We start from the raw sequence: 24,289 nt of genomic DNA, 5'->3' as shown, positions 1-24,289 counted from the left end.
AATAGCGAGATGGTGCTCCCTTTACTACTATAGCTTTCACTCTTTTGGGAAGGCATTCCATTAGATATTGGAGCACAGCTGCTTGGATTTGCCCCATTCAGACAGAAGAGCATCAGTCAGGCCAGCCACTGATGTTGGACAATGAGGCCTGGCAGGGGCACCCTCATGCTGGAACAGAAAAGGCCCCCATTCTACTGAAAATGTTTGTCTAAGGAGGTTGCATTGATGTTATGCTCCTGAAATAGCTAAATCGCTTAATTATAAGGGGCTGTCCACATAATTTAAGCCATGTAGTGTATCCTATTTGTGTAAATCAAGGTGTGATTACTGTGCATATATTTTATCTTCCACGTTCCTTATTCCTCTCTTGCTAACTTACACACTTACTGTACATGCAGGTGGAAAACACTGGACGATACACCTGTTTGGCCACCAGCCCTGCTGGAGATGATGACAAAGAATTTCTCGTCAGAGTACATGGTGGGTCTTAAAGGTTGTTATATTTTCCAAAATGTCAAAATAGGATGTCTCCCACATCTAATTTTTAGTAATCACATATAATGACAATTTGTTCCAACAGTTCCGCCCAACATTGCTGGAGATGGTAGTGTCCAAGATGTGTCTGTTCTACAAAACAGACAGGTTACCCTTGAGTGTAAATCTGATGCAGTTCCATCACCAACACTCACCTGGTTTAGAGATGGAGCACCCCTGAAGGTACAGTCATGATTATTAGGTTTGGGGAAAGCCATGATGTGAATGATTAGGTCAGGGGTCAGAAACCTTGTGGCAACCATGATCAGGATGCAATGATAGTCTCTGGTCCGTGATAAGACTGAGAAACATGTATGGTTTCTATATTTTGTTATATGTGATATAGCACAGTGATTAACAAGTGATTAGAAGTGATTAAATTGGCACTTCTTGTCAAAAAAGATTGCTGACCAATGGAGTAGGTACTTTGGGGTTTTAAATGCAAATAGATTGTTTGTTTTTTGTGGTTTTCGTGTTTATTTGTTGTTCATTTCACCACATTCAGGCTACATCCAGACTAATCCGGATACATTTGAAACCTTTTCTTGTTTTCAAAGCGCTCTCAGTTCACACTGCCGTTTTCAAGCATTTTCCATAAGTTGCTCCTCCACACTAAAATGTATGAAGACTCTTAAATGACCTTACTGCGAATGCAAAAAAATCGCCATTCCATATATGGTCTGTAATGATATCGTGCTCGTGTTCAGTCTCTGGACAGCAATTACGAGTAAACTTGACGTTGCCTTTGAAGAAATGCAATCTGAAGGTTGTGCAAAGTAACATTTATCTTTAACAATGCTATCAAAGTGGATAGCAGGCACAACAACGCTGCTACATGGGCCACCATCTTGATTGTTTTAGGTTGATTGGATCACATGACAACAAATACATCATCGTTTTCAGAAATCTCTGTTTTCCATGTCCAAACTACAATGCTAAGATGGCCTTTTCAGATTTAGCCACTTGGGAGAGCATTTTTAAAAAGCTCGATTTTCGATGTCAAAAACGCTGTCTCAGAGTGGATGGAAGGCCAAAACATAGGGAAAAAATGCATTTTCAAATTAAACCGTAGTAGCGTGGACATGGCCTATGTTGCACACCCATGTTGTCGGTGATAGAAAAGGATAATTAATGTGCTTAGCAGCAAGTTTTGTTTGTGAGGCTAAACAGTTTTTGCAATCATTTTCTAGATGTCTCCACGGGTACGTGTCTTGTCTAGTGGTCGTTACCTGCAGATCAATAATGCAGAGCTTGGAGACGAGGCCCAGTACATTTGTGTGGCGAGCAATGTTGCTGGGGAAACCAGGCGCCATTTCAACATTAGTGTCAATGGTGACCAGCAATTTCTTTAGTTTCAATGTTTGTTCCACTAATGTAAGCACATCCCAGTATATTGAAGTATATTTTGTCTATTACCAGTTCCTCCCACAATAAAAGATGGTCCTCAGTCTTTGTCAGTTCATATCAACCAACCGGTGGTGCTAGAGTGTATTGTGAATGGAGTACCTGCTCCACGCATTTCCTGGAGGAAACATGGATCCATCCTTGCCAGAAACAATCCCAGGTCAGCAGCACAAATTCAGAGAAGTTCACAGCTCTCAATATGGTTGATAGAAAATAACATTATGCATGTTTTACTTACTTAGGTACAGGTTTGGTGAGGATGGCTCACTCCACATCCTCTCAGCCCAGGTGACTGATACGGGCCGCTACCTTTGCATGGCCACCAACCAGGCAGGGACAGAGCGTAAGAGAGTAGATCTGCAGGTGTATGGTGAGTCTTGAGATACACACATATGCATTGAAATACATACAATGCAAATCTTTCCAATACTGTGATACATAAATTAAATAAATTCTTACTGTAAAAATGCAAATACTTTCTCCCACCCCAGTGCCACCCTCCATCGCAGAGGGTCCCACTAACATCACTGTGATTGTGAACATCCAGACCACACTGTCCTGTGAAGCTACTGGCATCCCCAAACCCGATGTCAGTTGGACCAAAAATGCTCAAGCTTTGAACACTGACCAGAACCAGAATATGTACAGGTTCAGCCAGGTTTCCTCCCTCTCCTTTTATCACTTCTCACTGAATCACCAAATACATGCTTACAGTTTTGTCAACATTAAATGGAAAGTTCACCCAAAAATGAAATGCTCTAATCATTTACTCACCCTTATGCCATCACAGATATGTATAACTTTCTTTCTTCTGCTGAACACAAAGGAAGATTTTTAGAAGAATATCTCAGCTCTGTTGGTCCTAAACAATGCAAGTGAATGGTGTTTAGACCTTTTGAAGCTCCAAAACTCACATAAAGCTACATAAAAATACTCTATAAGACTCCACTGGTTAAATCTTCAGAAGTGATATGATAAGTGTGGGTGAGAAACAGATAAATATTTAAGTCCTTTTTTACAATAAATCTCTACTTTCACATTCTCACATTTTGAAAGTGAAAGTTGAGATTTATGGTAAACGCATAATCATATCACTTCTGGCGACATGGATTAAATTACTGGAGTCTTATGGATTACTTTTATGTGGCCTTTATGTGATTATTGGAGCTTCAGTGGTCTGGTCACCATTCACTTGCATTGTAAGAACCAACAGAGCTGAGATATTCTTCTAAAAAAATCTTTTTTTGCATTCTGCAGAAGAAATTAAGTCACACACATCTGGGATGGCATGAGGGTGAGTCAATAATGAGAGAATTTTCATGAACTGTCCCTTTAAACTCTCAAGTCAACGTGAAATGACATTTGCTTCTGTAATGTGACACATTTTCAAGTAAAACAGGACTTGATTTTATCCATCAGTAATTGCTTGAATTGAGAAAAGTGGGCGTTACATACCAGAATGGAGCCTGGTGGTTGGAGGGGAAGGGTTGAAGAGGGATTGGTGACATCAACCGAAAGGGAAAGTAATTCCAAAGGGAGTGCAGGTTATAACATTTTGATAAAATATTACGTAGACCAACTGTTTTTTTCTTTCTTCAGGTTGCTGTCATCAGGGTCTCTGGTTGTCATAGCACCCACAGTAGAGGACACTGCTTTGTACAAGTGTGTTGTATCCAATGAGGCAGGCCAGGACAGTAGAGTCATTCAGCTGACTGTACATGGTGAATGCTCCATTGACATTTGTGACATCCATCATAAAGATCTGTATCTGTATGTGAACTTCAAGGGGAGTTAATATTTATTTTCCTCTACAGTTCCTCCCTCTATTGCTGATGAGGCCACAGAGCTTGTGGTAAACAGACTGTCCCCGGTGGTCATCAGCTGCACTGCCTCTGGAGTGCCTCAACCTGTCCTATACTGGAGCAAAGATGGAATAAGACTAGCTAAAGCTGGAGAGGGCTATAAGATATTGCCACCAGGTACTTTTTATGCAGTAATGGAGTAACAAAAAAAGAAACGTATTTCTTGCACATCCAAGTGTTGATTTCCTGTTTCCCTGGTCTCTCTTAGGTCCTCTTGAGATCACAGCTGCAGAGCTGAGTCACTCAGGCCGTTACTCTTGTGTGGCCAAGAACACTGCAGGCACTGCCCACCGACACGTTCAACTCGCAGTATATGGTAAGAGACAACAAGTGCAGAAGCATACACAATTACACAGAAAAAGACACAGCTCAACACACTTTCAAACATGCCACTCTTATTATTATAAACAAAAATGTTTTTTTTTTGTATAATATGATTGTGCATTAATATACAGCCATACATCCATTTCGATAAATGATTGCCTGTCTTTTCATTTTTTTAGAACCTCCAGTGATACAGTCACACCCCTCAACACTGGATGTGATCCTAAACAACCATGTGACCCTGCCCTGCAGAGCAACAGGCTTTCCTCGCCCAACCATCACCTGGCAGAAAGAGGGCATCAACATCTTTACCACAGGTAAAAGAAAAATTCACCGAGTTTACAAGTCTTGACATACTTTACATGTTTTCCAAAAAAACATCTCCTGCAAAATTAATAAGGATAGTAGATACCTACATAGACTTTGTTCAGACAGGCAGCACAAATCTGATTATTTAGTTGTTTGCTGTCTAGACAGCAAAAAAAAAAAAAAAAAAAAAACATCCATATGTGGTTTGAAATCTTATTAAAATATGATTTTTTGGAAATGTGTTCAAGCCTGAATGGCTAGATTTGGTTTTCAAGTGCTTTTTTTAATATTTTGGGATGCTACGTGTATTTAACTTCATACACAAAGCCCAGTAGTGTCAACTGCTGTCACTCTTTTTTGCCAATTTGTGACTTACACTTTGTAATGAATGGTGAATGAATGAACAAGAAAGTGTTTAAGTACTATAATGTAAATTAATGTGTAATTGATGTAATTCTTCTGATGCTAATGTTATCTGATGGCGAGATATTGTGAATTTTCAGGTTTCTGTTCTCTCTTTCTACAATGACAACTACTCTCATGTCCCTTGGCGTTGTGTTGACACTTAAATCATTACTATAGCAACCAATGTATACAGTATACTGTATACTGGACATTGACTACACTGTCTGAACAAATGGATCTGATTGCATCACTTGCACAATGACGATGCAGAGAGTCATTCCTAAAGATCAGTGTGTACAAAGCCTTAATGTCTTTCTCCATTAGAAGGTGATTTTACGGTGCTTCCCATTGGTGGTCTGCAGATCTCTAAAGCCAAAGTGGAGGACTCTGGAACCTACATGTGTGTGGCTCAAAATCCTGCAGGCACTGCACTGGGCAAAACCAAACTCAGAGTGCAAGGTTAGACTCACACAGAATGTGTTCAAAGTTAAGATGTTTGTGGGGAAGGGTCTCTAAAATATTACATATTTCGCCTACAGTGCCTCCAGTAATCACTTCTGACATCAGGGCCTACACTGTGGCACTAGATGCATCTGTAACTCTGCAGTGCCATTCAGAGGGTTCCCCCACTCCCTCTATCACCTGGTACAAGGACGGGCATCCGCTAAGTAAGTCAATGCGCAAGCGGGTTCTCAGCACTGGGGCACTACAGATTGCCTTTGCCCAACCTGGAGACACAGGAAGATACACTTGCACTGCTGCTAATGTAGCTGGAACCATCAGCCTGGAAATGAGCCTCACTGTACAGAGTAAGTCATGGATGGATAGATGGATGGATGAACTGATGAGGCAACTTCTGGCTGGACTTATTTAACAACTCAATTGATCATATGATATAATATACCGTATACTATATATAGAGACCTGTATAATCATTGTGATTAATATACTGTAGTTCCTGATATAAATAGTGTGATTGATTATGGCTTGATAATATTGATAATACATTGATCACCTTGTAGAATAACTTTAGTAAGTCTGTCAGGCTGTCTCCTGTTATTATAACAACCTCTCCCTCTCTACCTCAGTTCCTCCCTCCATCCGTGGAGGAGAGTCAGAGGTGTCAGTGGTGGAGAACACACAAGCTTTGCTGTCCTGTGTGTCAGAAGGGGTCCCACAGCCCACTATCTCCTGGGAGAAAGATGGCATTGCACTTACCGACACCACTGTAGAATACACAATCTTGTCCACCGGAGAGCTGCTCATAGACACTGCACAGGTCAGAGTTCCAATCATTCTTTTAATTAAAATTGTTTATATATTGTAACAATTTTCTGATGTATCTCTCTGTTTATGTAGCCTGGGGATTCTGGGAGTTACACATGTTTCAGCACCAATTCAGTAGGGCAGGACAGTCAAACCATTAGTTTGTCCATCAACACACATCCAGCCTTCACTGAGCTCCTGGGGGATGTGGCTCTCAACAAGGGAGAGCGCCTTCTACTGACCTGTGGGGTCACTGGTATCCCTCCACCCAAGATCACGTGGGCATTCAACAACAATATTATCCCTGGTATATAGCAGTCTACAAATATCCATAGTTGCTTTCTCTTTACTTCAGCACTACTAGTTATGCCTTGTGTGTCAATAGACTGTGATGTATGAATCAGCTTGAAACAGGAAAGTATTATATACAGTAATACATTCTTGTCTTTGCCCACAGCCAAGTATGATAATGCCAATGGCCACAGTGAGCTGGTGATTGAGCGTGTGAGTAAGGACGACTCAGGCACTTACTCCTGTGTGGCTGAGAACAGTGTGGGATCCATCAAATCTCTGGGATTCGTCTATGTTAAAGGTGAACATCAGCACTTTTGTTATACAGTATGATGACTTGCTGTACTTGAATATTGTAAGCCAGTGGACAAGGCCATTGTGACTGTAAGTTCTTCCAAAAGCCTCAGTGTCTTCTCCATCTTTATCCAGAACCACCAATTATAGATGGAGATGTTCATTCAAACCACATTGAGCCCCTGGGAGGGAATGCCATACTCAACTGTGAGGTACGAGGTGACCCTCTGCCCAATATCCAGTGGAGCAAAAAGGGCATCAGTGTGCAGATTAGCAACCGAATCCGCCAGCTTGACAATGGATCTCTAGCCATCTATGGCACAGTGGTACACAAACACAAGACAACTGTCCTGACTTAACACTTCAGTCACAGAAATAGCTACACAGATGCAAAGCATTTAAAAAAAGCTGTTAAGTTTGTAAAGTTGCTTTGGAGTAAAATGTATTGTAGGGCTGTCACTGTCGATTATTTTTGTAATCAAGTAATCTAATGATTATTCTGACGAGTAATTGTAAAAAAAAAAATTGAATAACTCAAATTGCATAATATTGTTGAGAAAGTTACGTTTGGCTAAAATGCTTTCATTACCCTAAGTTTTGATGTACTCTACGATTGAATGATTACAACAACAAAACAGTTGTCAAAAAAAAAAAAAAAAAAACTAAAGCCAACAGACACCCAAAGCAGATGTACAGTATAATATAAAATTTATATAATTCCAGCTGAAAGAAATTGGCTACTCCAGGTGTGCCTAACTTTTTTTAATGCAAGATCTACTTTTTTTAATTACCTAGTTCAACACAATCTACCCATTTCAGTTTAGAACTCAAAGGCCATGGAAATTAATATTTTATCTATTCTGAAACAACGTCTTTCAACCAATCTCGTTTATTGAGGATGAGCATGTTCATGTTTAAACTATTTTATGGAGATATAAAAGGAAAAGGATATAAAAGTAAGGTGGACATTGCGAACTACTACAAATGTAATCGTCATGAAATTTAATTTACTGTACATGAGGATGAAGATCACATTTATATTCAAATCGTCATTAATCTACATAGAACTAAATCCAAACCACAATTTGCTGAAAATAACGTCTGGATTCAGTCAGATTTATTTAACAGAAAGTGCATCCAGCATGTGTAACTTTAATCAAGTCCAACAGATGAATTTTTCATTACATTATTTTGTGTTGCTTCATAAAAGCCTATATCACAAACGATTGTGTAGATAAAAAGGTTTAGAGTTGCTGAAGGGATGTTATGGTTTTCAGGCCAACAGACAACTACACTGTTTTTCAAATCTAAAGTGAAGTGCTCTTACACAGCTGATACCTCTTGTCGTTGTGTTTGGACCCTCGTTCGTGGATTGCGTCACTTCCAGCTTATTTTAGATTTGTCGATTAGCCAATTTTGTAATCTATTTATTTATTTTTTTTAAATTGAGTAATAAAATTAAATCAAGTAATCATGACCGCCCTAATGTATTGTGAAAAGTGCTTTGCAAATAACTTTAATTGATGAATGATTTGCATAAACGAAACTTTTCTCCTGAACGCTTGCAATAGAATGCTAATTTATATTTTAGAACTTCTCTATTAATCATATTCATAAACTTTTTTTTTTTTTTTTTTTTTTTCTGACACTTGCAGAGCGAAGATGCTGGAAATTACATGTGTGTGGCCACAAATGATGCAGGAGTGGTGGAGAGAACAGTCACATTGACTTTACAGAGCAAGTAGTCTAAAGTTCAAACAATATGTATAAACGTGTCCAAAAATTCAAACTTTGTTGTTCTTAGCCAGATTGGTACATAGAGTACTCTCACATAGAATACTCTCAATTACAAATATAAACTCTCATTTACAAAATATTGTACTTGATTGTGTTAATGTAGTAACATCAGTACACTCCCATAGGTTCTCCAACCATCACTGTAGAGCCAGTGGAGACAGTGGCAGATGCTGGTTCCACAGTGGTACTAAACTGCCAAGCGAAGGGAGAGCCTGTGCCTGTCATTGAGTGGTCCCGTAAGGGGCGCCCTCTGTTGGGTAACGAGCACATTACCACATTGAAAAATGGTTCTCTACGGCTCAGTAGTGCTCAGAAAGAGGACACTGCTGAATATGAGTGTGTGGCCCGAAATCTGTTAGGCTCTGTGCTGGTGCACGTGCCCCTCACAGTGCGTGGTGAGCTAAACTGTGCTTTTACTCTTTTAGCTAGTATTCAGACTTTTAAAATGGAGTCACATGTATTATAATATGGCATTGAATTGTATGTGTTTTATAGTTCATGGAGGTTTCTCTGAATGGATGGAGTGGGGGGCCTGCAGTGTTCCCTGTGGTACAGGATCTCAGAAGAGACTGAGACAGTGCAATAACCCACTACCTGCCAATGGAGGGCGTCGCTGCATTGGTTCAGCAACAGAAATGCGCAGCTGTCGGGGCAAACCTTGTCCAGGTAATTTAATTTGTCAGCCCTTTTGCGTCTTTAGAATAGGCCAGGGCTTTTTATTTTAGAGTTTCCTAAACTCTGACTAGTGTCTCTGATTTAAGCATCAGTAGCAAAAGCAATTAGTTTAATTAGATTTTTTTTTCAGTGAATTAGTCCACACTGTCCATTTCAGGTAATTGATTCAAAGCTCTGATTCAAGCTTGGCATTTTTCAACATCTACCTACTTATTATTGTGGTGCATACAAATTAAAATAATTATCATTTTTCTTTGTTAATTTATTGAACCTTGTGTAAAACTATTTTAATGAATCTCCTTTCAATCTCTGAATAAAAACACCCTTTTAAGCCATTTCCAAATAAATACAGTACATAAATATTGAGATACTGGATATCATCGAAAGGCTGAAAAATATTGAGATACATTTTTTATTTGTCTCTGGAGTGGATGGAAATTGGTCAGACTGGTCTCCCTGGGAGGAGTGCTCTTGTACCTGCGGTCAGGGTAACAGGACTAGGGTACGGACTTGTAGTAACCCTGCTGCACAACATGGAGGCAGAGCCTGTGAGGGCAAAGCAGTAGAGTCCATCATGTGTAGTATTAGGCCCTGCCCAGGTAAGTGGAGGAACATACCTTCTCTTGCAGATGCATGAGCATATCTGTTTTGTCAGTCTGACTGCCTCCTTATATGTCAGTGTCAGGGAACTGGGGTACCTGGTTGCCATGGAGCCCTTGCAGTGAAACATGTGGCAAAGGGATGCAGACAAGACTTCGACTGTGTAACAACCCTCCACCTTCATTTGAAGGACCATCTTGTGATGGACCTGATACACAGACACAAGTGTGCAATGAGAGGAATTGCCCTGGTAAGTGTTCTGGTCAAAGTACCTTTAGTATATTTATTTAATTTTAATACTTTCTCCTATCCCAGTTTAATATGCAGATCCATAAAAATCAAAGTTTATAAGGTAAAAGGTTGCATTGGCTTATTCCTTTTTCCCCTCTTCAAAAGTGGAAGGAAATTGGTCATCCTGGGTGAGCTGGGGAGCATGTAGTGTTTCTTGTGGAGGCGGTACTAGGCAAAGGACACGTCACTGTGCAAGCCCCTCCCCCCAGCATGGGGGACGGCAGTGTGAAGGAAATGACATCCATATTGATTTCTGCCACAATGAACCCTGTCCCAGTGAGTAAACACATTCTCTATTTCACATACAGAGACACACACACACACACACACACACACACACACACGACACACTTGTGTAATGAAGAAAACAATGAGTTGAAATAGTCTCTCCATCCCTCCCCATAGTCCATGGTAACTGGGGCCCATGGAACAGCTGGGGCAGTTGTAGCAGGACCTGTAACAGTGGTCAAATGCGTCGCTACAGAACATGCGACAATCCTCGACCAGCCAATGGGGGCAGAGCATGCACTGGATCAGATGCACAAATGCAGAAGTGCAACACAGTTGGCTGCCCTGGTAAAGCACTTATATACACATAACACACAAACATAACAAAAAAAAAATAAAACACTTCCTATGGTTTGCTTACATGTATAAACTAGTGATGCTAAATAGTATAGAGATTGGCAGATAGTATGTAGTATTTTTGATTGACAAGATTATTTTGATCAGAAATTGAACAGAGGATGCATATGACATTGGATTAAAAAAATGTTGAGTCATTTTGTCCACGACTCCTTACACACCTTTGTGCGCTCTGTTTGTGTGTACGTAGTTGATGGTAAGTGGGCCTCATGGCAGTCATGGGGAGAATGTTCAGCATCATGTGGGGGTGGAGAACAAACACGTGTCAGACTCTGTAACAATCCATCACCTAGCAAAAATGGCCGCACCTGCCCAGGAGACTCCAGCCAGTTATCAAGATGTAACATACAGCCATGTCCAGGTACATTTTAAACTAGCATATAAGGTTCTTCATATAGATGTTGTTGTTGGGTGCTTCGTTCAGGAGCAGGTTTGGTTATTAGCAATAATTAATAATAATCAAAGAATTTTTAATTATTAAAATCAATAGAACATTGATTAGAATCAACATTTGCTTTTTAATTCTTTAAATCAACAATCATCAAAGATAACTATCAATTATCAAATTCAATAGAATATTAATTATTATCAAAGATAATTATCAATTATTAAAATCAATAGAACATTGATTAGAATTAAAACATTAGCTTATTAATCCTTCAAATCTACAATCATCAAAGATAACTATCAATTATCAAAATCAATAGAACATAAATAAGGATTAATATTGCCGGAGCACCACCCTGGAATCAGGGACTAATAACCAGACAGTATAGCATTCTCAATATAGGATTGTTCTCTTAGGAAGTCGACGTCCGGAGAACATCGACATTCAAAAGGTAAACAATGAAGGCTTGAATCTGAGCACTGACATCTAGGGATGCACCGATACCACTTTTTCTCTTCCGATACCGATCTGATACCAGTGTTGTTGTTTTTCATAATCAGTTTAGAATATCTATACCTCACTGAGTGATGCTAATTATATGTAAAGAAACACAAACCTTTAACTACACATTATTTCAATATAAATGTATAGCCTGTTAAGAAACTTTATTGTTAACTAGTCTACTGGATAATGCTGCAGCAAAATTAACAGTAATTCCAGTCTAAGTGTTCAGTAGAAAAGAAGGAAGTGGTTTTTTATTATTATTATTATTATTTTAAACATTCAACTTGTATCTGGATTTTAAAGGATTCAGATCTCTTTTTTTGTTCAATTTAGTTGTAAGATATCAGTTCACTTTTCATTCACAGTTATATTTTGGAACCCATTAAACTTAAATATTGTTATAATTTGTAAACCTTGGTCTAATGATGGACTACACTCTTATAATGGAATACATAGACTGTCAATTAATTGCCAACAAAACTCTTCATCAGCCAACTAACAAGGACAATGCATCTATGTGAACTTCTGCAGTTAATCCAGGATGGACTTCAAAGACATTAGTCATTAATCTTACAGTTCATATAAAATCTTTGTTTAAACACTGGCCCTTAACACTTACTTAGTTTAATAATTTTAAACCATGACTTGCACTGCACATAAATAACTAATATTGACATTATATTCATGTTGTTTAGTCAGAGGGGAACTGGCCCCCACAGTGAGTCTGGTTTCTCCCAAGGTTATTTTTCTCCATTAACCAACATCTTATGGAGTTTTGTGTTCCTTGCCACAGTCACCTTCAGCTTGCTCACTGGGTTTCTAAATACAATTATTATTTAATTACTTATTTTTAAACACAATTCACAATCGTATTTTATCAAACTACACAATGATGACTCTAAGACATCATAGATATTACAGTTTCATTTTCTGTTAATGCATAATTTTCTGTAAAGCTGCTTTGAAACAATGTGTGTTGTGAAAGGCGCTATACAAATAAAAATGACTTGACTTGTAAACAAATAATAATAATAATAATAATAATAATAATAATAATAATAATTTATTATTTTTGACTTTTAGAATTTTAAATACAACAGTAATATATTTCAATCGTGCACCTTTAACTTTTAAACCCTCTGGCTTTTATTTTGACATTCTGAACTCTCCAGGAATTCCTGTATGTGTCTGTTTGTAAGCAAGTTCACAGTAGTTTAATTCGCTTCTTATTCGAATTCTGGTAAAATGCATATTATAAGTGACCCGAACTAACACATAGTATTGGATTTGGATCGGTCTTGTTGGACCGATACCCGATCCATCTAAAAATGTCAGTAACGGAGCCGATACCGATCCAGGTATTGGATTGGTGCATCCCTGCTATCATCCCCTGCCAGCCCTTGACACAGGTGCATGCAGAACAATACCAAAACACTTCTCTTTAAAGTATAGCAAAGTTTATTGTTGCAGTAATATCAATTAATAATACAATGCAGTCGATAAACTTCCGACCTCCAACTACAAACTAAACAGTAACATGATTAGATATGGTAACAAGTAAGCCTATAATACATGAGAGGAAGGTGTGTGTGTGTGTGTGTGTCTGTGTGTGTGTAAGGAGAGAAGGAGGGCACAAAATGGCGGACGTGGCTCTTGTGGAGAGTATGTCACGTGAGGTTTCCGGCCAGAGAATGTGGCCTTGAATGTGGGTGGAGAGACTGGTTAATGGTGTCTGCCCGTTTAATGCATGTCTCCGCTAGTACAATAACTTGGGGACAAAGCTGGGCTCTGTCGCCAAGTTATCTGCTCGCCAACTGTGTGTGCAGGTATGTTTGTGAGGGGTCGTGTATGTGTGCGGTTAGTACAAGAGAGAGAGAACAGAGTGACTGCACTGAAGCCGGTTTTAGCAATCATGGGAGAGAAGGCAACCGTTAGTTTTATCACTCAGATGCAGTGAACGGCTCGTAATCCATCTGCCGCAGTCGTTTGTTCTTTAATGGATAAACTCAGTGTGCCGGTCTCACCAGCAATGGTGGAAATGCACAAACAGTCCAGCGTGGTTGGACGACAACACAGCAAATCTTATTCATGGTAACAGAAAGTTACAGTAATACCTTGTATTATTAGCAGCAATGAGCAGACTCTGTGATCTGTAAACTGTACAAGCAATAACCTTGATACATAAGAATAACACACTATAATAATCAATCTCTGCCCAGACATAAACCTCTTACTTGAGTCGCGTGAGGATGTGGGTAGAATGTGTGTTTGTCTGTCATTTGACTCTTGATTCGGTTCCTCGAATCACGGGTGATTATGGGAGGCCGTTTCCTCACCCTGTCAGTGGGCGATATGGCGGCTGATTCTCGGTGGGCTGACAGAGAAAACAGCGAAGACGACTCGGTTGAAGGAGGAAGAGAAATCTTCTTTTCTGCAGGCAAAAGGGTGAAAATGCGGATTGCTCGGCAGTCTCCTTCGGATCCATTAGCGTGCTCAGTGGAACACGGAGAAATCTCGGCTCATCCAGCGATATTGAGATTGTATGGCCAAAGTTCAGGTACGAACGTTACTACTTTGTGCCACGAGGCTACACCTGGGAGCAGCAGGGCTGCAACTATACTGTTGCTGGAAGCGAAGCCTAGAAGGAATTTCCAGGTTTTATACTCTCGATGACATCATGGTTGGGGGATGTGTTCTGTCATGCATTTCATCCAATAGGAGTTGAGAGTTCAATCCTTCAGAATTTCACACATAGGTGTAAAGTGAGCAAGGCTTGATGGGATCTGTAGTCTGTTTTGGACTTTCTTTGTTTGATTTTGGCGCCGTTGTTGTGGGATCAGGCTTTGAGTATTCCTACATGCCGCAGTCAGGCTTTATGACTGTGTGAAGGCCTTCCTTTGGCTCTTATCTGAGTACATGAGGCCCAACATTCCCCCCTTTGGTCTGAAGAGTTGGTTGTTGTCCAGCGTCTTTATAGCAACTGAAGGGCCGAACAGTTCCTGTAAGTTCACAGTAACCTGTGGGTTATGCCATCCGTGTCTTCCTGACAGAAAAGAAAATGGTTGCACAGTCCATACAGTTCATAGAGTTCACAGAGGCTTTGTCGTCTGGGCAGAGACTGAGGCACATCTGGGCATAACTTCTAGCTAAGTCTAAAACTACATTCATCACATATAAAGACAAACATTCCAAGTTATAGGTAGGCACAGCATTAACCTTAACACAATCCTTTGCTGTTCTTTGGTCATAACACAAAATCATAGTAGAACATGACAACGGATACTAGGACAAGAGCATTAGAGGAAAGGAAAGGAGGGTGAGAGGTTAAAAGGCTTATCCTTGGAAATTATTGGGGTTAACCTGTAGGATGGGCTCAGACTGGTGTGTGAAATGCAGCTGTACGAGGAGGAAGTTCAGTCTGGCCTGTAGATTTTGAATGCACCTCTACATGGCATGTGCAATAATTGCTGTGATGATCCAACCACTAAGGAGGAGCCCAAGGGTGACCAGACTGATAGGGTGTTCTTGGTAAGATGACGATCTGCTTATGTGACTAGGAAATATAGTGGTCAAGCCAGTCGGTTTGAGGTTTAAACTTCACTAATTTCATCCCTTCTGCCTGAAGCTGCTGTTGAAAGGTGTCATCAATGGTGAGGTTGTGACCTCTAAATGCGTCCATGATCTCAATTTCCGCATCATGTTTGTCGATGCTGAGATGATGGAGGACAATATCGTCAATGTACACGGTGGCTCCTTGGGGAACCATTAAGAACATCGTCTGGTTTGGTAGCGTTAGTTTAGTTTAGTGGCTGTATCATGGTGGTCGTATGATATTAGAACTTCAGTGGCTGGTGTGTTAACAAGCCAGCGGTTGCCTGCTCGCTCAACCTCTGTCTTCCTTCATCTTTGACAGACATGCTACCTTGACACTTTTGTTCAGGGGATTTGGCTCTTAGGCCGCAGAGGTAGTTAGTCTCCTCTATAACAAAGGGGTTGCTTGGACAAACCCAGTGAATGTCCTTTTTCTTGGTACACATGCTTAGGTTAGGGATAAGGTAGAGTGAGGGGTCCTCATCGTGGTAGTGTGTGTTGGTCGTGTTTTGTGTGTGTGTTACCCCTCCAAAAACCAACATTCAATACAGACTTTAGTCTGTATATATTCTGCCTTTTTATGATGGGTAGATTGAGGATGAATCCTATTCCGAGGTTCTGAGGATTTACATAGATTGGAATTGCACTGCCAAGACTATATGCCAGGTGTGAAGGTTGCACAACGGAGGGAGTAGCAGATCTAAGGATTTGTTCGACAAGGTCTAGGGAGACCAGGTAAGCTGGAATCCTTCCACCACTCAAGGTGGTGCTAGGAGTTAGTGCATGCCGACGGGATGTGTTGAGGCATGCAGCTATTCTTATGGCGCTTCTGTGGTGCATCTTTTCCCCTTTGGAGTGAAAACGGTTTGAAGAGCTTAATCTGATCTTAATCTTTTAGAGATTCCTGCCGGTTTGGTGAACCTGAAATAGAGTACCTTGTCGGCTACTTGGTACTCGGGGTGAGACACTTTCCTGTCATAGTAGGCTTTGGATCCCTTGATGCTGGCTTCCAAGTTCTTCTGGGCCCACGTGAATGTGGCCTGAAGATGGTCGCGCAGGTCCATCATGTTTTGGTGCGCTATATAGGCGGTTGCAACTCTGACGTCTTCGGGGCGGTACAGAAGGTGTAGCGGAAGGGTTATTTATCTTCCAGTCATCATTTCGAATGGTGTGACTCCTGTGGAGCAGTGCGGAGTAGACCTAATAACCATCAGCACCAGGGGGAGTTTCAAATCCCAATCTCTGCCATTGCTGTTAACATACTTTTTAAGCATGTTGATAATGGTGTGGTTGGCACGTTTGACCTGTCCAGATGACTGGGGATGATACGGGATGTGGAAGTTGACTTCCACGCCCATGATTTCGTACATGGTAGTCATGACGCTTGAGGTGAAATGGGTGCCTCGATCCGAATCAACGGAGAGGGGTAGCCCCCAGTGGCTGAACACATGCAGCAGCAGGACTGCGGTTGTTATGGCTGTGACGTTAGGGGCAGGGAGGCATTCCAGCCACTTGGTGAATGCGCAGGTAACCATGAAAAGGTACTTGTTACCTCGTGAGGACTTGGGGACTCGGGAAGATGGTCCCTCGGTTTCTTCAGTGAATAAAGGAAAGACTCGTGGTCATGAAATGAGTTTTGACATTCAACCTGCAGTGGCTGTGGGTTCGCAGGTGGCATAGAAGTATCAGAGCCAGGGTCAGGCGCTGGAGGAGACATGATCATTGGTAGGGGTCCTCTGGACTCCTGGATGATGGCGACTTGTCCATCTGAAGCTGGTGAACTTTTTTCTGGACAAAGTGGTCTCAGTGTGTCAACCGGAGCCCACATGTGTCCACAACGGCAGTCAATGAGCGGAGCCAGTCGGTCCAGTAGGTCCTGGCCAATTAACATTGGCTCTGTATTAATGGGACATATGTAAATGGGGTGTACCAGCATCATCCCTTGAAAGGTAATGTCGATCCATGCCTGTTTTGTGATAGACTACCTATCTTGCTTGTAGCTTGTGATGCTTACGTTGCAGGTCTCGATCTTTAATGGTTTGCCGAGGGAGAGCATTGCTCTAGCCACCTCTGCGAAGGTGTTGGATCCCATCAGACTTATTTCGGAACCAGTGTCGAGTAGTGCGTGGGAGCTGATGCACCCCCCTACCACTACTGATGTGTATATGCATAGGGTGATGCCCTTATGGACCAGATTGCCCAAGAAGGTCAGAAAAGGAGGGTGTGGTGTGTTAGGAGTGACTGTTTTGAGGAGCAACTTGGCCCCCCCCCTTCCCAACCTACAAAGGAAACTTTGGCGTTAATGGGAGGGGGTACATAGTCTAGTCATGCTGACGGGGGGTCAGCGGTGTGTTCCTTTTGAGGAGTTCGGCAGCCCTGGTGAACGGAGCACATCAAGCTGCATTACTAGCTCCGTCAGGCATCTCCTGATTATACCCTCCATTTCCTGTCTCAAACCTTGTCCTCTGGGGGGGGGTGTTTAAAACCCTGTCTTTCCACTCACCTCCTTGTTTGGGTTTCTGTTCAAACCATACCTTTCCTTTTGGCCAGCGAGCGTTTTGCTGTTTTGGCCCGGTGTGTCTGGCCACTGGTGTCTGGGCAATGGTTCTGTTGCCCACCATTCTGGGGAGGTGGTCGGTGCCACTGGGGTCCTGTTCACCTTATTGCGAGGCATCTCATTGCCTTCAAGAACTAGGTCAGTGTTTTCTGAGGCTTGGATCCCCGGGACTCTGACGTCGCCTTCGTGCCCTCGAGCAGGGTGCACGCGTGTCTCCCATGCCAGTTGCGCATACCTTCTGATTTCCTGCATGGTAGAGTTGCCCGTTCTGCAGTGCATCTTGACGTCATATCGCACGCTCTCGTGGAGGTTGTGAAGGAAGAGAGACTTGAAAGCCTGTTCCTCCTCCAGACATGGTGCATTACGTCCTTGGAAGTACGTGGTTCTTAGACGTCTGTAATACTCACGCGGAGGCTCATGCCTTTTCTGTGCGATGGCAAAAGCACCTAGGGTAGCGGAGGCTTCGTAGGTATACACTGAATACTCCTCACGTAGGGCTTTACACAGAGCTGAGTAGTGGTCTTAGGTACCAGTCAGTAACATTTCCATGAACACATGGACACTCCTCACCATGGTCTTCCATATGAGCTTGAGTTTTTCACGCGATGAAACATGAGTCAACAAGGCAGCTCTCAATTTCTCTGAGATAATCATCAATGTTTGAATCTCGATTACTCGGGTCAAAGCACTCTATGTCCCTTGCAAGGGACTCAAGTTGTCGAGTGCACAAGCATTGGTGTCGGTATGACCACGGGTCGTCCGAGTCATCCGAAACACCATAGTCACTCAGATTGCTATAGCAATGAGGACGACTTCTTCCCCTTCGTGGTGGGGATGGAGTCCTGTCGACGTGTGGGGGTGAGCCCTGTGTTGCGTACAGCTCCCTGGCTAATGGGGCCCTCGAGCCGCTTACACCATTCTGAGCTTGGAAGTAATTTCCCCCCCTTCATGGTGTGGAATCAGTCTGATCGAAACGCACTTTGGTGAGGGGCTTCGACCTGTGGCTTACGGGTTACAGTTATGCAATGTGCGAATTTCACTGCGACCTCTCCTTGTTAATTAGGTGACCTGACACCTCTCTGTAACATCTAGGTAAAAGCGTTAAGGAGTTAAATAACAACAACAGCAGGCTTGGAGCAGACTATCGTAAATTTACCAAACCCTAATTCACTCTTAAGGGCACTTTCACACCACACTGGCTTATGCTTGGCAAGTCATGAGAAGTCAATCGTCAAACAGAACCAAACTTTGAACTAATGATTCAAGTTATTACTTTGGATTCTTATGCATACACACTGTGACAAAACTGGCACATAGGATGCCTCACACGGGGCACCGTTAATGTTGGCCGCTTCATTCAGGAGCGGGTTTGGTTCTTAGCAATAATTAATAATAATCAAAGATAATTATTAATTATTAAAATCAGTAGAACATTGATTAGAATCTACATTAGCTTTTTAATCCTTTAAATCAACAATCATCAAAGATAACTATCAAATATCAAATTCAATAGAATAATAATAAGGATTAATATTGCCAGGGCACCACCCTGGAATCAGGGACTAATAACCAGACAGTATAGCAGTCTCAATATAGGATTGTTCTCTTAGGAATGTCGACATCCGGAGAACATCGATATTCAAAAGGTAAACAATGAAGGCTTGAATCCGAACACTGACATCCCCTGCCAGCCCTTGACACAGGTGTATGCAGAACAATACCAAAACACTTCTCTTTAAAGTATAACATATCAATTAATAATCAATACAATGCAGTCGATAAACTTCTGACTTCCAACTACAAACTAAACAGTAACATGATTAGATATGGTAACAAATAAGCCTATAATACATGAGAGGAAGGTATGTGTGTGTGTGTGTAAGGAGAGGAGGGCACAAATTGGCAGACGTGGCTCTCGTGGAGAATACGTCACATGAAGTTTCCAGCCAGAGAATGTGGGCGGAGAGACTGGTTAATGGCGTCTGCTGGTACAATAACTTGGGGACATAGCTGTGCTCTATCGCCAAGTTATCTGCTCACCAAATGTGTGTGCAGGTATGTTTTTGAGAGGTTGTGTGTGTGTGTGTGTGTGTGTGTGGTTAGTACGAGAGAGAGAGAACAGAATGACGGCACCGAAGCTGGTTTTAGTGATCGTGGGAGAGAAGACAACTGTTAGTTTTATCACTCAGAGACGCGGTGAAAGGTTCATAATCCATCCGCCACGGTCATTGGTTCTTTAATCTGCTCACCAAATGTGTGTGCAGGTATGTTTTTGAGAGGTTGTGTGTGTGTGTGTGTGTGTGTGTTTGGTTAGTACGAGAGAGAGAGAACAGAATGACGGCACCGAAGCTGGTTTTAGTGATCGTGGGAGAGAAGACAACTGTTAGTTTTATCACTCAGAGACGCGGTGAAAGGTTCATAATCCATCCGCCACGGTCGTTGGTTCTTTAATGGGTAAACTCAGTGTGCCGGTCTCACCCGCAATGAGGATGTGTTCATCCGTTGTTTGACTCCGACTTGGTTCCTCGAAGCTCGGGTGATGACGGGAGGCCGTTTCCTCACTCTGTCTGTGGGTGGTAGGGTGGCTGATTCTCGGCGGGTTGGTGGAGAAAATGGCGAAGTAGAGAAATCTTCTTTCTTTACTTCTGCAGGCAAAAGGGTTAAGACGCGGGCTGCTCGGCAGTCTCCTTCAGATCTGTTAGTGTGCTCGGTGGAACACGGAGAAATATCGTCTCGTCCAGTGAAATTGAGATTGAATGGCCAAAGATCAGGTACGTATGTTACTTCCTTGGGCAACGAGGCTACACCTGGGAGCAGCAGGGCTGCAACTAGATGAGGCACCTACTGTCGCTAACAGCGAAGCCTAGAAGGAGTTTCTGGGTTTTATCCTCTCGATGACATCGTGGTTGGGGGACATGTTCTGTCGTGCGTTTCATCCAATAGGAGTTGAGAGTTCAATCCTTCAGAATTTCACACAGTGTAAAGTGAGCAAGGCTTGATGGGATCTGTAGTCTGTTTTGGACTTCCTTTGTTTGATTTTGGCGCCGTTGTTGTGGGGTCAGGCTTTGAGTATTCCTACATGCCGCAGTCAGGCTTTATGAATGTGTGTAGGCCTGCCTTTGTCTCTTATCTGATTACATGAGTCCCAACATGGTTATTAAGTTATTTCTGATTGAAGGGGAAATTATTTGCATACAATATGAGAGGACTCATTGTCTAAACTTGTTCACCTTTTTCTCTAAGGTGGCCCTCAGAAAGCTAGAGGGAGTATCATCGGGAACATTAATGATGTCGAATTTGGCGTTGCAATCCTCAACGCCACCATCTCTAGCAGTACCACTGGAGGGAAAGTTATACAGGCCACCATCACTAATATACCCAGGAGTCTGGGTCAGTCTCTGTTACTCATTCTATGTTACTCCTACTGTATGTTATGTTTTGAATGCTGGTCCTGTCCCCACCAGGTTCATTGTTATGTTCTGTGCATCATCATTTAGGCCCTGCTATGAGGAAGTTAATCTCCATCTTGAACCCCATCTACTGGACCACAGCACAGGAGGTGGGTGAAGCAATCAATGGCTACACACTCACAGATGGCATTTTCAGACGAGAGACTCAGGTGGAGTTTGCCACAGGTAAGAAGAATCCCCCCATTAAATATGTATCAATCCTTAAAAGCAACTTCTTTCTTTCATGCTGTGTTTGTGTTGAATGTAGGTGAGATTCTAAGAATGACCCACGTGGCACGGGGGCTGGACTCAGAAGGAGCACTTCTACTGGACATCGTAGTAAATGGACACATCCTGCAACTGCCCTCCAACACAGACATAAGTCTCAAGGTAGAAGCAGAACACTATTACTGTTAGGATAGTTTTTAACTTGAAAATGTTACTCTACAAAATATTATTTTTATTTCTTAACCCATAAAAAATCTATTGTAAAATATTGTTTCTTTTTTCAAATCTAGGACTACACAGAAGACTACATTCAGACTGGTGCTGATCAGCTGTATGCTCTGTCTACACGTATGTTCAGCATAGACAGGGTAAGTGTGCCTTACTCCTGGAATCACACCATCACATACGGGCCCTCCAGAGGCAAGATGCCCTATCTAGTGCAGACTCTCTACGCCTCTGCAATCAGCGCTCTATACCACCCTCTTGAGGAGATGTTGGATTTTACCATCCACGCCACCATTGCTAAAGGTAAAATACATAAATTATTCAGGAAACAATTTTATTAGGGATGCATAATGTATTAGTGATCATACTGATTTTTTTCAGTTATTGTTACTTTAAGAAGTAGTAATATCTAATATCACCCGCACTTTTTCTGAGTTATATGCAAATAATTTTTACCACTAATAAGCAAAATTAAATCAGATTTTTAGAGATGGGATGCATTGCTTTTATTGCTGGCAGGTAGGCAAGGCAAGTTTATTTATATAGCACATTTCATACACAATGGCAATTCAAAGTGCTTTACATAAATATGATAAACAAAATACAAGATACATAAAAATAAATTTTAAAAACAATTAAGAACATGAAATAAGAATAAAAAGTAACAAAATACATTTTAAAAAAGTTGAAATTATTAAAATGAATAAAAAAGAATACTAAATTGTTAACACCACCAGTAACTGGTGTTAACCTTCCCTGGTACAGCAGAGGATATCTAAATTGTTAACAATACCCATAACCGTTGTTAACCTTCCCTGATAAAACAGAGGATAACCAAAAAAAAAAAATCCAAAGTAATAAACACACACTTTAATTGTTGTTAACCTTCCCTGGCACAGCAGAGGATAACTAAATTATTAACTGCTGTTAGTCTTCTCTGACAACACAGAGGATAACCTAATTGTTAGGAAGAAAGTTATAAAAAAATAAAATAAAAGAATAAAATAGAATTATTAAAACAAATGAAAGCAAAAAATAAGTGCAGCACAATGCTCAGTCAGAAAATGCACAGCTAAACAGATGTGTTTTCAGTCTGAATTTAAATGTGACTACTGTTGGGGCACATCTAACCTCTTCTGGAAGCTGGTTCCAGCTGCAGGTGGCATAATAGCTAAACACTGTCTCACTTTATTTTGAGTGAACCTTTGGTATTTCTATATGACTTGATCCTAATGATCAGAGAGGTCTGTTTGGTTTATATTCAACAAGCATATCTGCAATGTATTTAGGTCATAGGCCATTGAGTGATTTATAAACGAGTAATAGCACTTTAAAATCAATTCTAAATGTAACTGGAAGCCAGTGTAAAGACATGAATACTGGAGTGATATGCTCAGTCTTTTTTGTTCTGGTGAGAATCCTGGCAGCAGCATTCTAAATGAGCTGCAGGTGTCTAATGGTCTTTTTGGGAAGGTCTGTGAGAAGTCCATTGCAGTAGTCCACCCTACTGGTGATGAATGCATGAACAAGTTTCTCTAAGTCTTCACTGGATACAAAACATCTAATTCTTGCTATATTTTCTAGATGATAGTAGGCGGATTTAGTTATTGCTTTGATGTGACTGCTGAATCTAAGGTCTGACTCCAAAATAACACCAAGATTCCTCACTTGATTTTTTGTCTTTAGACCTTTGGAGTCAAGGTATGTGTTCACCTTGTGAATTTCACCTTTGTTCCCAAATACAATGACCTCTGTCTTGTCTCTGTTTAACTAAAGGAAGTTTTGGCACATCCAACTGTTAATTTCATCAAGGCACTGGCACAGGGAGTCTATGGGGCTGTAGTCACATGGCAATAGGCTAGGTAGATCTGGATGTCATCTGCATAGCTATGGTATGCAATTTGGTTCTTTTTCATAATTTGGCCTAGTGGGAACATATACAAGTTAAACAGAAGCGGTGCAAGAATTGAGCCTTGCGGGATTTATCCTAACGTTGATGAAATGTGTGATCGATGCAATAATGTTAAAGCTGACTTTGTTCATATGTTCTGGTCCTGTCATAAGTTGAGAGACTACTGGTAATCCATATTTAAAACCCTAAATGATGCCTTTGACTTAGACATAAAACCTAGTGCTGAAATTGCTATTTTTGGGGTCCCAGGAGATGGAGTATCAATGATGAACAATACAAAAAATACTATTTAATTTGCCTCTCTACTAGCAAGGAGAAGAATACTGTTAGAGTAGAAATCACCAAAACCGCCCAGGGTGTTAGTATGGCTTTTTGATCTGATACAATTTTAAAACAGACAAAACAGTATAGATTTATTAAAGTGGCAGTCATATAGGTAGGCAAATCCTAGTTAACAGTTTTATTTTCATAGTTCAATTCCATTTAAACTGTTATATTTAATAGTTTATATGAACTTCAAAATGTTTTCCCTCTCTGATTAAAATACACTTTCCTCTTCAGGAGAGCGCAGTAATCAATGCCCCAAGGGTTTTCAACTGGACCCTATTGGGCCATACTGTGCAGGTACAGTCAGGCAGTATTTAGTGTACATACTGTATATATTTGTCATTTTTAAAATATAGAGGTTTTTTTCACTGAAGGAAAAACATTTGTGCTTGTCTTCCTTTCCGGATGAAG

At 41.2% G+C, this 24,289-nt stretch overlaps 1 protein-coding gene across 5 annotated transcripts in view; it reads left to right on the top strand.

Annotated features, from left to right (window-relative positions):
* Window positions 1-24,289, top strand: part of LOC127456753 (hemicentin-1-like) — a 145,180-nt gene that overhangs the window by 107,583 nt on the left and 13,308 nt on the right. The window contains exons 70-99 of one of the 5 annotated variants that reach the window (XR_007899882.1): window positions 399-480; window positions 581-717; window positions 1,725-1,866; window positions 1,954-2,098; window positions 2,181-2,308; window positions 2,430-2,586; window positions 3,538-3,659; window positions 3,753-3,917; window positions 4,009-4,116; window positions 4,304-4,441; window positions 5,163-5,297; window positions 5,378-5,647; window positions 5,927-6,117; window positions 6,198-6,411; window positions 6,562-6,696; window positions 6,825-7,015; window positions 8,345-8,426; window positions 8,612-8,881; window positions 8,982-9,152; window positions 9,590-9,760; window positions 9,841-10,011; window positions 10,158-10,328; window positions 10,458-10,628; window positions 10,888-11,058; window positions 20,981-21,127; window positions 21,235-21,372; window positions 21,455-21,576; window positions 21,705-21,942; window positions 23,416-23,531; window positions 24,113-24,175. Coding sequence is in view for 4 of the 5 variants with exons in the window: in XM_051725310.1 (XP_051581270.1) it covers window positions 399-480; window positions 581-717; window positions 1,725-1,866; window positions 1,954-2,098; window positions 2,181-2,308; window positions 2,430-2,586; window positions 3,538-3,659; window positions 3,753-3,917; window positions 4,009-4,116; window positions 4,304-4,441; window positions 5,163-5,297; window positions 5,378-5,647; window positions 5,927-6,117; window positions 6,198-6,411; window positions 6,562-6,696; window positions 6,825-7,015; window positions 8,345-8,426; window positions 8,612-8,881; window positions 8,982-9,152; window positions 9,590-9,760; window positions 9,841-10,011; window positions 10,158-10,328; window positions 10,458-10,628; window positions 10,888-11,058; window positions 20,981-21,127; window positions 21,235-21,372; window positions 21,455-21,576; window positions 21,705-21,942; window positions 24,113-24,175 (4,546 nt within the window). In the remaining variant the exon portion in view is untranslated. The remainder of the gene's footprint in view (window positions 1-398; window positions 481-580; window positions 718-1,724; window positions 1,867-1,953; window positions 2,099-2,180; window positions 2,309-2,429; window positions 2,587-3,537; window positions 3,660-3,752; window positions 3,918-4,008; window positions 4,117-4,303; window positions 4,442-5,162; window positions 5,298-5,377; window positions 5,648-5,926; window positions 6,118-6,197; window positions 6,412-6,561; window positions 6,697-6,824; window positions 7,016-8,344; window positions 8,427-8,611; window positions 8,882-8,981; window positions 9,153-9,589; window positions 9,761-9,840; window positions 10,012-10,157; window positions 10,329-10,457; window positions 10,629-10,887; window positions 11,059-20,980; window positions 21,128-21,234; window positions 21,373-21,454; window positions 21,577-21,704; window positions 21,943-23,415; window positions 23,532-24,112; window positions 24,176-24,289) is intronic. The other 4 variants (XM_051725312.1, XM_051725311.1, XM_051725310.1 and 1 more) reach the window with 4 other exon arrangements.

This window comes from Myxocyprinus asiaticus, chromosome 19 (assembly GCF_019703515.2).
Source record: "Myxocyprinus asiaticus isolate MX2 ecotype Aquarium Trade chromosome 19, UBuf_Myxa_2, whole genome shotgun sequence".
NCBI lineage: Eukaryota > Metazoa > Chordata > Actinopteri > Cypriniformes > Catostomidae > Myxocyprinus > Myxocyprinus asiaticus.
The sequence above is the reverse complement of the archived record's forward strand: the minus strand, read 5'-3'. Positions and strand labels throughout refer to the sequence as shown.